This window comes from Danio rerio, chromosome 4, assembly GCF_052040795.2.
Source record: "Danio rerio strain M-AB ecotype USA chromosome 4, GRCz13ab, whole genome shotgun sequence".
In the NCBI taxonomy this organism is placed as follows: domain Eukaryota; kingdom Metazoa; phylum Chordata; class Actinopteri; order Cypriniformes; family Danionidae; genus Danio; species Danio rerio.
The window spans coordinates 14,738,592-14,755,394 of NC_141024.2; the positions used below are offsets into that span (position 1 = coordinate 14,738,592).

Here is a 16,803-nt window from a genome sequence, read left to right on the forward strand (position 1 = left end):
AAAACCAGACAGACAATGGCATGTTATAGGCTATTATGTTTTTTTTTTTAAAACGTGCCAGTAAGATTCAAACATTAAAACAAAATTGTGCTATTAATACAATTTAAGATTTAAAAATTATTTTACACTTTGTTTACCAACATTAACTTTTAACTGTGTGTACTAATCAAAAACCATAAAACCTAAATATTGTTACTTGAATAAATTAATTAAAAATCAATTAAACAATGAATAGACAATTTAATAAATATTAACCTAACACAAAATAAAATTAGCCATTTAACAAAACTTAAAATAATATAAAATAACTAAGTTACATTATTTCCATTCACTTCACCTATAGATGTTGTGTGGTGAATGCACTGGCACCGTTGTCCTGTGGCTGCCGTCGCATCATCCAAATGAATGCTGCATGCTGGTGGTGGTGTGGCACGACCGTCCTTATGATTGTGAAGTGATTTGGGTGTATAGCCATACACCTTAAACGTGCTATATAAATACACATTACTTACATCCATTAAAAAGTACAATAGCCCCTTAAATGAAACCAAACTAATATAGTCCGACACATATCAGCCTTATCAATATTTAATATGTCATGTACTTATGGTAATTTAGAACCTATAACATCATCACATTACGCTCATCACAAACTCCAAACTCATAAAGACCAACAATAACACGAGACTCCAAATGTAAAGGTCTCTTCAAATCTTTTTTATTTTTCTCTCCCCTCTCTTTCTTATACAATGCATAGAAAAAGACATTTAAGACTATAATGATTCTGTTCCAGACTTCACAAGACCCCTACATAGGAGACACATCAATAGTGGTTTGCCTGTTGGGAATCAGCGGATGGAGGTTCGTACAGTCTCTTCCCTTATGAGAGGTTTCAACAGCATCCCAAGTGAACTGAACTCATGCATTAGTGTGGTTGCGGATGGCTTGAAATGGAGACTGGCCATTAGTTGACATGTAAAACATTGGTTCAGACAGACAGGATGGTCATAAACCCCTGAAGATGTTGAGACAACAATATCGTCTGGACAAACAGCTTAGAAAAATAGCATCTCTGCAGGTTTAGTCTAGCAGAACGTGGAAAATAGATGCGATTGTTTTGTGTTGTGATGGATTCTATCATAATAATGTCTAGAATTAATCTTCTTTAAAAAAATTATAATAATCAAAAAACAAATAATTAATACATTATAAAAGGGGTTTTCAGCACAATTTTCTTGGCAAATCCTTCATTGAAATAATCCATACAAGCTGCGAAAATACTGATACTGTTGAACTTGATTTATTTGGTCACTCTTTAAAGGGATAGTTCATCCCAAAATTAAAATTAACTCACACTCAGGTGGGACCAAAGGTGAGCTTCTTTGTGATGTTACATATATATATATATATATATATATATATATATATATATATATATATATATATATATATATATATATATATATATATAAACGTGGTATTTTGAAAAGTTTTAGAAACCATTAGCTATTGAACAAGCAAAGAGCGAGTCACAGAACCTTAATTCTTCGATGAATCATCCCTTTAAATTTTTTTTCTTTACCTGGAATCAATCACAAAGTTGATTAATAATGCCTCATAAAACATCTGACCTTCTTCAACACAAGAAAAGAACCTTTCTGTCCATGTTTTCCAAGCACAAATCACACTAAAACCAAATTCCCAGACAAATATTAATGCTAAAATGTAAATCTACCACAGAAAGTGCGGTTTATACCTGTACTAGATTACACGCATTTCATTTTTGAAGTTTTTCTTAAGGAAAATATAAGCACTAAATGGAGGATCTCCATCAGTATTGCACTCTATTGGCTAATATGCAGGTAAACAGCGTAATAGTGTAAAACTATTACCAGGAGCTTCTTAAAATACATTCTAGTGTACTTCTGTTTTCTTCAACCTAGCGTTTCATATTGCAAGCTACAAAGTGTCATTTCACAGGCCTTAGTGTTGTACTTTGTGCATAGATCAGTCTATAGCGCTGTGGTCTACATGAGTCAAGGTAAAAATGGGATTGGCTTGAGGACGGGATTCATTAGACTAAGTGTCAGTCGTGGAATAGGAAGAGGGTTTTAATCATCGTCGCCGCCGTCCCCTGGTGCCCGTGTGATTCGACGGCCTCCTCTTTTCCCTGTTGGCCCCTTGGGTTTGGCAAAAGCTTGCTTGTGCGCATGTTGTTTGGGGTGAACCTCTTCGTACATAAAGTCACTGGTTAGTTCGTCACCGTTGTCGATTTCCAGCTGAAAAGGTGAAGAAGCACGAAATGAGAAGCTGTAACATTAAATGCACGTTCATGCCTCAAGGAATTAAAGGGGCAGTTCACCACCAAATGAAAATTTGCTGGTTATTTATAAACTCTCAGGTCAGTCAAGAGCTTTTTCTAACGCCTGTTTCACACCGCAAGCGTCAGCGGCGCGTGAGCAGAGCGTGAGCAGTGCGTGTGTTTTCGGCGTCCATGTTAACAGATTAGAGCTTTCATACCGCACGCAGCAGCAGCGCGTCAGAGCGAGGCGTGAGCGTCGCCGAAGCAGCAGTGCAGCGATAGTTTCGGCGCTGGGTCTATTTTTGACGCGCTGATCAAGCTCAATTAAAGTGACAGTGCATTGAGAATGACCAAAACACATTGAATGACAGTAAAAACTAACAATTTTACCCAATAAATGCGTTAATAATGTCAAATGGTTTATATATAGTCATTCAAATGAACTTAAAACGATTAAAAACGGCAACAAACATTTATTTAGGCCCGAACTACAAAACCAAATGTAAAACTATTTTACTAACAGTTTTGCTTAAGTTGCACACTAGTGTTGTACGAGAGGGGAAATGGAATATTTACGGGATTTGTAGTCCATAGCGAAGTGTATTGTGGGTAGTGTAGTGCGACACGCATGCTGGATTATGTGAGCTCGCTGTGTTCTGTGCAGCTAGCAGAGCAAGAAAGTTTTAATCGGCTTTGTTTTATGTTCACTCGAATTATTCCTAACGGGAGCTGTTTGCACTGTGAATCTGACAACACGAAAATAAGTAAAAGAATGGCATGTATTGGTTACTTTTGTCCGTCTCATCATCTGCACGAGCATGAATTAACGAGCTGTTATTCTGCCGCTGGACAGCACTGAAGCTGAGAAATTAACACTAGTTTGATCATGTATAAATATCATTATAACTATATTGTATAAATATGATTATAACTAGGTCTACAGGAACCTGATAATCAAAAAACAAATGACATGATATCACAGGCGATTGTCTTCTGACTGTAGACAATTCTCATATAAGTTAGCTTTAGAAGCATACAGTACTATTTGATCTATAAAATTTGTAAAATAAACATTTGCAGGTTAATGAAACAGCATAGGAGGGGCCTTGGTACAGATGAAAAGTTTAAAAAGTGTATTTGTATATAGAGGGGTAACTAGATAGAATAGACAGAGATAGGTTGATCTCAGCAGCAGCTGCCGAAAACCTGCGCGCTGCAGACGCAGCTGGTGTGAAAGGCAAACGCCTGCGTGCTGCTACTGCTCGACATACGCGCTGCTCACGCTCTGCTCACGCGCCGCTGACGCTTGCGGTGTGAAACAGGCGTTAGTATAACAGTTAGTAATATTCACAGATTAATCATTTCGCATCAGAAGATCTCAATGTATTATCAAAAGCAACAAGTTTTAATTTAGTTTTGCCTGTATATGTTTGTAAGTGCTGATAGCCATTGGCTTGATTTTATGAAATCACCAAGCACCATAGTTTCAGCTAATACTATTATTTCATGTCCGCCTGAAGAATAAAAGTACATTTCTAATGGCCTGAAGTTGCTAAAATTTTGCTCATTTAAACATTTTTTTGAGTGAACCATCCCTTTAAACAGCATGGCGTATGCTGAACTTTATACTAAAGTAACATGCAATACCTTTTTGGCAATTTCAATGCCCAAGTTTCTCTCTACAGTGTCTATGAGAGGGTTCTTGCAGCTTGAATACAGCATTCTCTCCTTGATGCTGCATTTATAACCAGGCATAGAGTAGATGAACACTGCAGACACAAAAAGATTAATCATATTGGTTGTGTTCAGAGACGATCATTAGATGTTCATTCATTCATTCATTCATTCATTCATTCATTCATTTTCTTTTTGGCTTAGTCCCTTTATTAATCCGGGGTCGCCACAGCGGAATGAACAGCCAACTTATCCAGCATGTTTTTACGCAGCGGATGTCCTTCCAGCCGCAACCCATCCCTGGGAAATCATTAGATGTTCCTAGTAAGTAATTCATTTTATGTAATGTACCATTATTTATTATGCTTAAGCTGTTCTCTGTCAACATTTAATACAAATTCCAATTTAGATAAATCGGGAATATATTTAAATACATAATTCCATGACAATAATTAGATATTTCACAAAGCTGTATTAAATTGTGGCTAACAAAACACTTAATTTCATATAAATTCTCCTTTGCAGAGAGAATCCTTCCACCTTACATGTGTAGCATATCAAGATGCTGATTAGACAGCATGATTATTGCACAGTTGTGCATTAGGCTGGCCATCATAAAAGGCCACTCTAAAATGGGTGTATCATTTTTTTTTCCCTAGAAAATGCCACTGAAGACTCACAGTAAATTCAGCTTTAACCACAGGAACAAATGACATTTAAAAATATTAATATTTAACTATGTTTTAAATTGTAATACTATTTCACAATTATCCTTTTATAGTATATGATCAAATAAAAAGAATTATCTTATCTCACAGACACACATCGATTATCACTCAGCATAACATATTTATGTAAAAATAGACACATAATCACATTAATAAAATCAATTCAATAGATGTATGACGTAAAGCAGTAAAACTACATTTAATATTTTGATTCTTAAAAACATCTTACCACGTTTCAAAGGCTGCATTTACACTGCTTGGTTCAAGTGACTCAATTTTTTTCTTATCGGATATGACCCATGTATGTGTAAGCAGGAAGAAAAAACACATGGATTTACTCAAATCAGATTCAGGCCTTGTTCATATGTGTGAATTTATCAGATATGAATCGAATCCATGCCCTCGTGTCTCAGGTAGACCAGATTTTCACCTGTCACTGCAAGTTGCGCATCATTAAAAACCATAGCGAATGACATCAACTCTGTCGCTTTCATTTCAGAACAGACTTCAGTCCCAAACCTTAAACCTCATACATGAGGACTAAAACAGCTTTTATATTGTCATGTAGCACAAGTATTTAAGTAAGTATTTAAAAAGAGAAAGTGAGTGAGCGCAATATCCGCCATGTAACCAATAACAACGAATATAAAACATTTTCTGTCAAAGACTATAGTGAAAAAAAATGAAACAATCGGATATGAGTCACTTTTAAAAGATGATGCAAGCAGGTCATCAAAAAAAAAATCAGATTCAGTCACAAAAATCGGAATAAGCCATCAAGATCTGCAGTGCAAATGCAACCAAAGACTATTCGATGTGTGTCTCTTACCTGTGGACTCAAGGTAGTCTCCTTCATGAGAGTGTTTGTAGAGGAAAAAGTGATACCTAGCAGCATCTTTCGGGATCCTTTTAGGCAGATCTTTCAGATCCGTTGGAGCCGTACCAGATAATTTGATGGATTCATTAGGAAAATCTATTTCCTGTTAATAGAACACAATTAATTAATATCGCATAACAGCCCAGTAATAATGAACCAGATCTTTTTCTGTCCCATCACACGGAGGTCAACCCAACCAGTCTGCAAAGTAAACATAAAGATCCGGATATGATGCATTTTCAAATATACAGAGCAGAGCAGTTATAAAGGCAGGATAATATGCTATTGTTCAGAGCTGCCGGGAGCGGTGGAGGTAATAAAAAAGGCCTGAAGTACCAGCTGAACGTAGTTAATCCTCTTGTCCCTGAACTGCTCCAGAGCCTGAATAGCATCTCTCTGCATAGGGAAGGCCACTCCCTGAAGAGTCTGCTGCTTTGTGTCCACATGGACGTCTGTCTGCAACTGAAACGCACAGAACATCCTTAATCAAGGTCTGTGCATTTGGCCTGTAATCAGCAAAACGATCATTAAAAGGATAGTTCACCCAAAGAATTACATTTAATTACACAAACCCGTGTGGAGTTGATTTCTGGTAGTGGTAACCAGACAGTTGATGGTAACCATTGCTTTTTCATAGTAGAAAAAACATATACTATGGAAGTCAATGCTGACCACCAACGTTCTGGTTACAAACGCTCAATGGGCCCTATCATACACCCGGAGCAAGGCACGACGCAATTGTTGTTTGCTAGTTTCAGCTTGGCGCAAGAGTCGTTTGATGTTTTGCAGCATGCTGTTTAAATAGCAAATGCATTTGTGCTCATCTGTGCGCCCATAGGCGTTCTGGTCTAAAAAAGGAGGCATGTTGAGGCGCATTGCTGGCAAAGCAAAGCCGGTCTATAGTCCAGCGCAGAGCGCGTTAGTTGCGCGCCTCGCTTACACATTGCTTAAAACACAAAGGTTGTACAGCAATATGCAAATATCTTTACATTTGAAAAATAATTAAAGGATTAAAATATGACAAAAATTCTTATTTTCTAGCCTAGATAAATATAAAAACCACCGCCTCCATGCCTTCTTCATCTCTGGAGGCTTTTTTCAGTTTATTCATAACAATTTGCTTTTGTATAATGTTATTATTATTAGCATTATTATTTATTATATGCATATTTATATTCGTTTTATTAAAAACAAGCTTAGATTTGCGAATTTTTCCATTCTTAAAATAGCAAAAGTGGATTCTGACACGCCCTGAATGGATTTGCGCCCTGCGCTTTAAACTTTGCACATGGATCGTCAAAATAGAGCCCAATATCTTCGTTACCATTCAATAAGAGGAATAAACTTATATAGTTCTTTTCTTGTTAGATGGTTTATGTATTATACACTCTGCAATTCATGTTGTAAAATATAAAGCAGTGTATAAACGTATATTCAGATTTGACTATTCTGACATATCAAAACCTTTTTTGTTGTGCATCACTGAACTGATTTAATAGTCACCATTTAGCATAACATTTTTAAATTGCAGGCTTCAAAAAATTATTTTACACACATTAATGTAGCATAAAATGTATGCCAATATATTTATAACCATAAAACCACAATATATAATCTCTTTTAGTATTATATTTAATAAATGAAACCTTAAGACTTCTAATCTCACTTGCTTCCATTGAATTTAGCCCTTGAAATCAGCTTGTTATACTGCTTCATGTCACAAACATATATTAATAATACATTATTCATTTTTTTATGCATAACGTCTCTAAATTAGCATATTAGAATGACCTCTAAAGGATCATATGACACTGAAAATGGCATTAATGATGCTGAAAATAAAAAATATATATACAATTCTTATATAAAACAGTTTCTTTATTATAGTCAAATTGTAATAATGTTTTAAAATATTATGTTTTTACAGTTATTTGATTAAATGCATGCATAAATAAACATATAAACCCAAAAGAGTAAACTTAAATTAAATATTAGAGTGTACACATCAAAAACTGCAGGCCGCATTCTATAAAGCGCCCGCTGAATGAACTTCCTGCTCTGCCAGGATTGGGAGCAGCGTTTCATCCAGCCATCTACTCAATAAAAACCTCCCTTTCAACAAATTAATAAAAATAAAACACCCTAAAGCTGCTTTCCTCCTCGCTCATACATGTAGATTAGTGTAGCATTATCTTCCTCCCGCAGCTGCTTCTGCTCCGGGCGAGAGCAGTGAGCCGTTTGATTGGTTCATTTAACGGCCTGTCATTTAGAAACAGCCAATAAACTGAGCAAGAGTCTGCAGAAGGCAGGTCTGGCAGCATCCTGTACCAGTGGATCCAGAAGCTGCTTTAAATGAGAGAGCAGCGCACGAGACTCAGCTTTTCTATTTTTGGTCTGCATATGTTTGATGCTAAATATTACATGCGCTTATGTTTTTGGCACAATCTTTTCTTCCATAAATCACATTATTACAGTAGGCTTTTAGCATTAGGATGGCAAAAGGTTGTGTGCATGGTGATTTCTTTGTAAACGTATAACGCATATGGGAACTAAATACAACTAGTGCATTGTGCATTTATATTTAATGTGTACTGTATGTGATTTCAACAGCCAAGAATAATGATCAAAATGACCCATTATACAGGCCCGGATTAAGAATTCAGAGGTCCCTGGGCACAATGTCTTGTAGGGCTGCACCCCTATAATTAAATTAAAAATAAGATTAATATCATATTTTTAAAATAAAATTAACTATAATTTATTGCCCGGATTTTTAAACTAAATGATATACAGTACATAATTTACTAAATTTACTTAAAAAAAAACATTACTTTAAAAAAAATACTAAATACAACTAGTGAAAATTAATGGATTTAAATATACTTGTTTAAGTTGACTGATGCAGTACTAAAAATTATATTTAAGTGTATTTTTAATGTATAACTTATAATGCATATGATTTGGTTATAACACGTCTTTAATCCAGTTCTATGAATCGGAGTCCTCCATTATACACACACTTTTTAATGATTCCTACTTGTCTTCCTTGTAATGAAGTGTAGGCAAAATCTGATATGCAGTGGGGGAAAAAAGATGCCTGATTCGAACCGGGTTCATGATCGATCGCGTCAAAAGATGTTGCCATCCGCAAGCTAAGCCACTCCACTGCTGACTGTTGTGCTCTTTAGTAATATTGTCTCTGTCGATCAAACGGTGATGGGCATCAATCGCTTAACTAGTTGTTTTTGCACTAAGTCTATTTAGCCTAAATAGACACTCCAAAATCAGCATTTTCCCCCCCTCGCAAGGGCCCCAAGTGTGCACAGGCCCCTGGGCCTGTGCCCATAATGCCCATTGGTTAATCCGGCCCTGCCCATAAATATCTATTTATAAAATCAAAAGCATGTGTTTATATTGGATTTCATATAATATTTTTAATTAAAAAAAAGTATAATGTTATATTGTATATTTTAATACTGTATATATCAAAACAGTAAACATTCATCCATAATAAAAAAAAGTTTGGTTTTAGTTTGGTTTGGTATAGTTTTATTAAAATATGGCTGCTGAGCGTGCACCTTGGAGACAATGCCAATAAGCTTGGGGTGTCACATTCTCATTTCCGATGGAGACGCGCACATAGGAGTGACGTGCACATGGTGTGCAAGCAGCGCGCATGTAACACGCACATTTTCCAGGTACTCCTAGTGGAAAAACATCTGAATTTTCCGAATGCCCCAAACACTAGAACGAACCAATTTGCTTCACACAGTGTATAGAATATAAACATTTCAGTAATAATGGCAGACTAATTACCTCAGACAAACACACAAAGTACGCACTCATGTTTGTCATTTCAGATCACAATAACAACACACGAGAAAATGACTGCCGTATAGCAGCAGTGAGGAGATTGTAAATTTAAAAAGTATGTCACCAAAGTGGCTTTTTGGTTTCTTTTCTTGTGCATCCCAGCCACTAGCTCCCCATCTGAAAGAGTTTTTACCATAGGGGTAATGTAGTCATTCAACTTTACAATCTGTAATGTTGCAGTATATATTTGAATAATGATGGCTGGTTCCCTTCACTTGGAAGCTCAGATTTGATTATCATAATTTGTTTTGTTTGCAGAGTTTGAGGTTTACTGTATCTCTATTATTGACACCTTACAGATGTTGATCTGCCTTTACAATTACACACACTTTGTAACATTTTATTTATCATGTTTAAGAGTCTCTTTAACACTTAAGTTTATTTTTAATATAAAGAAATCATTTTGTTTTATGTCAAAAACATTTTGGTTTTTGACTATTAAAACTATTTGCCTTAGTAATGTTGGTAATTTAAAATAATATGGTTAAATAAATAAAAAATCCTACTATTCCTAAACGTATTGTTAAAAAATATTCAATAATTATCAATATCGAATGATATGAAAGATGAGAACGTGATCATTTTTTTTGCAATATCGCCCAGCCCTAATTAAAATGTATTGAAAAAAAATAATCAATAAAAATGCACAAATTGCTTAATTATTGTGGCTCACTAAACAGCGTTCTAAAGACCATTCCGGTTTCGTAAAGATCCATCATTGAGTTCGCCAGCTTAACAGAGAGGATTTTGCACATAATGTACTAAAAGCTTCAGCTCATGAGGGGACTGATGCTCACGGTGTCTGAGTGTTTGTGTGTTTGTGCTGAAGTCAGCTTTACCTCATTGAGTTTGATCTGCCTCAGCTCCTCCTCTGCTGCAGTCAAAGGCAGCGGCGCCGCCTGCGAGCTCAGGTACTTTTTATAGCCATTTAGAGAGACGTCGTCCTGTGCAGGGCAGACAGAGATGCATTAGAGAGAAACCTGTGGCTCAGATCTGTTCAGGAGAGCATTTGGCAGCTCAAGTGCAATATATCATACCTTCACTGTGCCAAAAATCTCCTCTTTAATGTGGCCGCCGCCAAACTCTTTCTTCAGCGTGGCCCTCGTAGCAGCATATAACATCTTTTGTCGAACCTGTAAAGAAAAGAAAAAGTTTTGCTTTCAAACTAGGCTTCTGAACCACAGCATTTATGAGCTGTAGTTGTTATAGACCATGAGGGATGTAAACAAAAACAATGGTCCCAATGTATTTCCTGTTATACATTTTTAATTTCTATGGCTTTTAAATATAAACTAAAGAAAATGAGCCACATATTGATAAATAATGTTATGATAGCTGTTTTACCATTAAGTTATAATCGAATTGCTTCTTGTTACAGATATGAAATAGTTTGATAACAAGCAGGAAATGTTCATAAGCCAATAACATTACCACATTGAAATGGTCTATAACATAATAGTAACCACAAACATGATCACAAATCAGGCATAAATAAATAAATAAATACATATTTACATATTACTTTACATATTACTTTAATCATTAAATGTTTTATCAGGGTTTGCTGCAGGTTTCAGAAAGTTAAATTTAAGACTTAAGACAATTTTAAGACCATTATGAATGAAATTTTAGACTTATACAGGCCTAAATGGTAAGGAATTTTTCGGATTGCCCAGTTGGAAAAGATTTTTATTTGCCCGACCAAACTTTTTAAAAATAATTTAATAAATGTTTTTAATATTTTTGTTAATTCGGAGCAAAATATTTTAACTATAGTCAAAACAAGCAAGCTCTAGTTATTTACATACACTTTTTTTCAACATAATCTATAATAAACTAAACGTATGTACAACAGTATGTCCAAGTCAGCTTCTTCAGCAGTAAATAATTGAAGAACTAGTGTTATTATAAGGCAAATAATTAAAACATGATGGTAAATAGAGTGAAAATCATATTTTTAAAGTTTTACTGAGATGGATTGTTGATGATTGTATGGGTGGTGGCCAGATTGGGTAGCTATACATGAAAAAGAAAAATTAAGACCTTTTCAAAAAAGATTTAAGAGCTACAACACATTATTACAGTAAATTTTCGACTTGTTAAGGCTTAAAATGTAGTTTTTGAGGCACTTGTTTAAGACATTTTAAAACTTTTGAAGACCCTACGGGTACCCTGTTTATATGTTTATAAAAATATATAAAGTGATATATTTAAATGTTTATTTTATAAAGCAAGACAACATATGGCAATAAAAATAGCAATTATTATTATTTTTTCTAGATTATCAAAGTTAACTTATTATAAGACATTGAAACTTTGTTGCAGATATTTTTAAAGTTTCAGTTCATTTAATATGATTATTATATTAAATGAGGACTATTGTTTATTATTAAACTGTTAAACACTTTAAATGATATTGATATCCACAATTTTAAATTAAGATAAATATATGGACGTAATTAAAGATAAATAATAATAACAAAACAAGCTATTTTTGCCCTAGAGTGAATCAGAAAAAAAGTTAATTATATTTGTATTGATTAAACCTTGATTAGCCCTTGTGCACTGTTCAAAGGCACTGTTCATAAGTTATGGACAAATTAGGACTCAAAAATGACCCCATGAAACGTACATAAGGGTTAATTCCTGATTAATTCCCGAAAAGCTGCTTTGACACAAATTGCACTGTATATAGGCTCTATAGAAAAAACATTACAATAAACTAAATAAAATGTAACTGAAAACATTTTTACAATAGTATTAAAATTAGAATAGCGTTTCACTGGTCCTAAAATGACATTTTAAGAGTAATGTTGTTATAGTAAAGCTCTTGGTCTTAATCAGCATGAAACCGTGACACATTTGGGTGTGATTGAGACTCATTTTTGTTTCCCTGTTTGTTGAACATTGAGGGAGAAAATTAGAATTGCAAATCTGTAGCACAGAACCACAACTGTCTGCTTTCTGCATCGTCACCGTGCTTTTCATTTAGAAAAAAAAATGCCCTGTGAAGAGTAGATTACCATCAAGAATGCACAATACGAGCTTATCTGATATCAATTCAGTGTGTGATTGATCACATCAAAGCTGGCTCTTCATCATCATCCACATTAACTTCAGAAATACAACAATATCCATAATGATCAGATCCACATAGTGCTGTGAAAACCTCTTATTATAGGCTGCTTTTCTATGGACGGGCTTAACTGGGAACCAGATATTTTAAAGAGCTTTAAACCAGAGCTACTATATATGGAGTGCATGGATTAAACTGCACTGAACGACGCCTTCTAATGATTTCCTTTGGCCTGAAAGAAGACGAAACAATGAACTTAATTTTTACCGGCGAGTGATCCGGAGACCAGGCCAGAAAGACCCACTCGTAGCCCTGGTTGTTGGTGGTGTCCAGCCTGAAGAGGAGGTACGAGGGCATGTCGTCCTCCACAAGGGGCAGAACGCAGCCGTCCCATTCCTGGTCCCATTTCTTAGCAGCTCGTTTGCTTCCGCCAAGAACTAACTTCTCTAAGCAAACACAACAGAAAAGAGGATGCGGGGATGAGATTCTTGTAATCAGAAAAGTGCATTGCTATTATTTATCTTAGAAAACAGTACTTTAGGGTTACGGTTCACTGCTGGAAACCCTGCTGCCAGTATTTTACAGTTAAATTACAGAAAAGACGTCATTTGGAAAAACAGTAATGAACTGTAAGATTACGGTTCGCTGCTGGAAATTCTGTTGTCAGTATTTTACCATCAAGTTAGAGAAAATCCGTAATTTGGATAAACAGTAATGAACTGAGTACGGTTCACTGCTGGAAACCCTGCTGCCAGTATTTTACCGTTAAATTACGAGAAATGTTTTTACAGTTATAAGTGTTTAAATATACGGTAAAAAACGGCAGCTGTGGTTGCCAGAATAATACTGTTACAAAATATGGTATAAACCTTGAACTAAAAAAATTACAGTAAACTACTGGGTTTTTTTTCCCATTATTTTGTAGAGTTAAGAACTAAAATCTAAAGATTTCACGTTTGTTACACTGACAAAAACACAACCGTAAGAATTTAGTGATGAGAAAGTCATATGGTTTACCCTACCATGACGACTTCTGTTACTGAGAAACCAGGAAATGTGAAAAGGGTCTATTAGATTTACACTTCTGTAAAATTATCATACTGAATATTGCAGGAATAGCTGAGGAAAGGTCACTTAATTATCCGAAACTTTATTTCATAATATCTTTTCAGAAAAATAACATGACATGCAGTAGACTGGACAGACTTGTAAAATTAAATTTCACTAATTAAAGCCTTTACAAAACATAAATAAGACATTTTGCCTTGACAGCAGTGAAATAACTGAACTAGCTGAATTATGATATATATATATATATATATATATATATATATATACACATTTTATTTGGAGTGTATTTCTACTAAAATAGCATGTTTATAAAACCATGTAGTAATAATGATATTAACTTTAAAAAACAAGATGTGAAATAACGACTAAAAAACAAGAGGGTAAACATATAGATGTTAAAAAAATTAACCTTAAATATTTGCAGTTTATCTAGATTTTTTTATTTCTAGTTTGTGTTTTTAAGGTTAATTCATTAAATGTTGGTTTTATTTCATAAATGTTAATGATAAATTAAAAATATTATAATTTAAATGAAATAAGTTAGATTAAACACAAAATAATAAAAGATTGTTTTTAGAGATGTTTATACACAATGTGTTTTATCGTCACATTTATAATTGATTGCAGTCTGATGCATAAAATCTCACCATTCTCAATCACTACTTTGATGAGCCGATATTCTCCATTCCGGGCCTTCGCAAAGATTTCTTTCACTTCCCCGGTAGCTGAGAAGAGAAAGCAGAGGACACAATGAGACCATTTATTCTGATGCGAAACAAAGCTGACCATCTCCTGACAACGAAATTGAAATTTGGCAGATGAACCAAAGCCAGAAGTCTAAAGAGGTATTGTTTGGGCCAGTTTTGAAGACTGCAGTCCATTCCTGCAGCAGGTTGCAAATTCACCCTGCAAAGTCATCATCTCAATTAAAACTTCAGCATTGATTCATAGACTTATTGTCATAGTAAAACCAACACCACTGCAGTAAAAGCTTAATGTAAACAGACGTCTATTGCATAACGCTTAGCAACACCTTTCAATAAAGGTGACACGGTTATTATTACAGATAGACCTTTGAAACCTGCTGCCTTCCTTATAAGAGCACAACCCTCAGCCTGACTACACACTGATAGTGACAGACTAATCGGAGTTTATTTGCATGACCATATTAGAGCAACAAAAGGCAGAGTAGAGTTGACACAGATTCACAGGCTGACTCTGGTTTGTTTACTGCAAGCGCTCAATAAAACTCCATAAGGTAATTCGGTCTCAGCGGCGGCGACCACCACAACAACAGGTTCTTCTGTTTACAAACAAGCACTAAATAAACAAACGGGCTCTAAAGCGACGCGACAGACTTGGTCTGGCGTATCTGAATCGACGGTAGACAAGATCGCGAAGGGTTTTACCTTGGATGCCGGTTTGATGAGACATTCTGGCTCTCTCGCGTCGGCCGGTTGGTTGATGGTAGTAGTGAAAGAACACGGAAGTCGGAGAATGAACTACAGTCATTTGAGATGCCTGTCATGTGATGTCATTACGTGGCCCCGCCCACTGCGGCGCTCTGTGCAATATAGTGTAAATATTGTGTGTATAGATAGCCTATATACACAAATACTTGTAAATATCTATGTTAGCTTATTATATATAGTCTATTATATATATATATATATATATATATATATATATATATATATATATACACACACACACACACACACACACACACACATATATATATATATATATATATATATATATATATATATATATATATATATATATATATATATATATATATATATATATATATAGATATATATATAGATATATATATAGATATATATATATATATATATATATATATATATATTCAAATTATATGTAAATATATTTCTTCTGTATCTTTTTGTACTTTTTTGTATATCATATTATTATTTAGTTAGTTTGGAGTCTGTGAAAATGTTTAGATAAAAACTGTAACAAAATAATTACTACAATAATAAATAAACAAAAAGCAGCAGTAATAATAATAATAAATAAGAAAAGTTAAACAAGTAAATAACAAATAAACCTATCACAGTATGATCAGTAGAAAAAAATCAATGTAGTGATGTAGCCTACTTAAATATCTTCCACATAATATCAATTATGACAATTTTTACACTATAAATTTGGTCTTTATATGCATCAATCACATTTTGATGTCTTCAACCAGTTAAATTTGGTACAATATTCTTTGGTAATTTAATTTTGGATCAATTATTGTTATGAGTGACATTTAATGGGCAATTTACTTTTAAATCATGTTAATGTTTAATAGTTGTTATTATTTGGTAAAAAAAAAAAACTAAACCAAAATTAAACGGCACATATGGTGTTGAAAAAAATACAAATACAGAAAAAATAAAAAATACAAATACATATGGTGAATATAAAATACATAATACACGTAAAATAGGGCTTTCCCCTTTATTTATGACAATATATACATTATATTTGACAATTTATGCGGGATAAAATTAAACAAACAAAATAAGTTGAAAATTATTCATATTAGTTTGCTTGCTTAAATTTAGCCTATATAAATTATTATACTTTCACATTTTGTAATATCATACCTACTGTATAATACGAAACAGTATAGACAGACTCTTAAATGTTAATATGCGGTCCTTCTGCAGCATCCAAAAGACAGAAAAGCCCTGCACTGCGCAGTCAATGCTGAGAGAAGCAGGCCACTGGCATTAAGCTGTGCACTCGGGACAAATCCTGGAAGCAGTGGAATTTCTCAAATGCAGGGTGGGGTTGCGAACATCCCACAGACATACTATATAAATATACTCTCTCCGACTATAGTGTTGATTCAGTTGCTGCGCCTGCATGCGTGTTAAATAAACCACAGACTCAGCAGGGAGGAGCCAGCAATACAGCAGCTCATAGTAAAAGTAGACTAAACCTTCTTTGTGAATTAGAGGTTACCGGGCCACACACCCTTAATCAAGATCCTCTGCAACAGTTCTCTGTATAATAATGCTCTCTATTTTAAGGAGGCACTGCTATTATTATAAGCTGCCACAGTTAATTACTAAAAAGCCCTTTTGCTTCTTACTAGCATTCCTTGGTATGCTCATATTTGCTATATTGTCATATTTCGTAGGGAAAGTCACTCGGTTTTTCTGCTCCTGTTTATCTGGTTATG

General features: G+C 34.5%; 1 protein-coding gene and 1 long non-coding RNA gene across 4 annotated transcripts in view; one reads left to right on the top strand and one right to left on the bottom strand.

The window, feature by feature from the left end:
* Positions 1 to 16,803, top strand: part of LOC103910420 (uncharacterized) — a 35,858-nt gene that overhangs the window by 7,148 nt on the left and 11,907 nt on the right. For both annotated transcript variants that reach the window (XR_015482896.1, XR_015482895.1), the window contains exon 4: positions 4,181 to 4,300. This is a non-coding gene — a long non-coding RNA (uncharacterized LOC103910420). The remainder of the gene's footprint in view (positions 1 to 4,180; positions 4,301 to 16,803) is intronic.
* On the bottom strand, positions 697 to 15,115 carry twf1b (twinfilin actin-binding protein 1b). Of its 2 annotated transcripts, none has more exon segments than NM_001002304.1 (9): positions 697 to 2,279; positions 3,950 to 4,071; positions 5,534 to 5,684; positions 5,918 to 6,043; positions 10,294 to 10,398; positions 10,492 to 10,587; positions 12,798 to 12,976; positions 14,249 to 14,326; positions 15,011 to 15,083. In NM_001002304.1, coding segments are annotated over 9 exon segments (1,050 nt in total). In that variant the 5' UTR covers positions 15,036 to 15,083; the 3' UTR covers positions 697 to 2,111.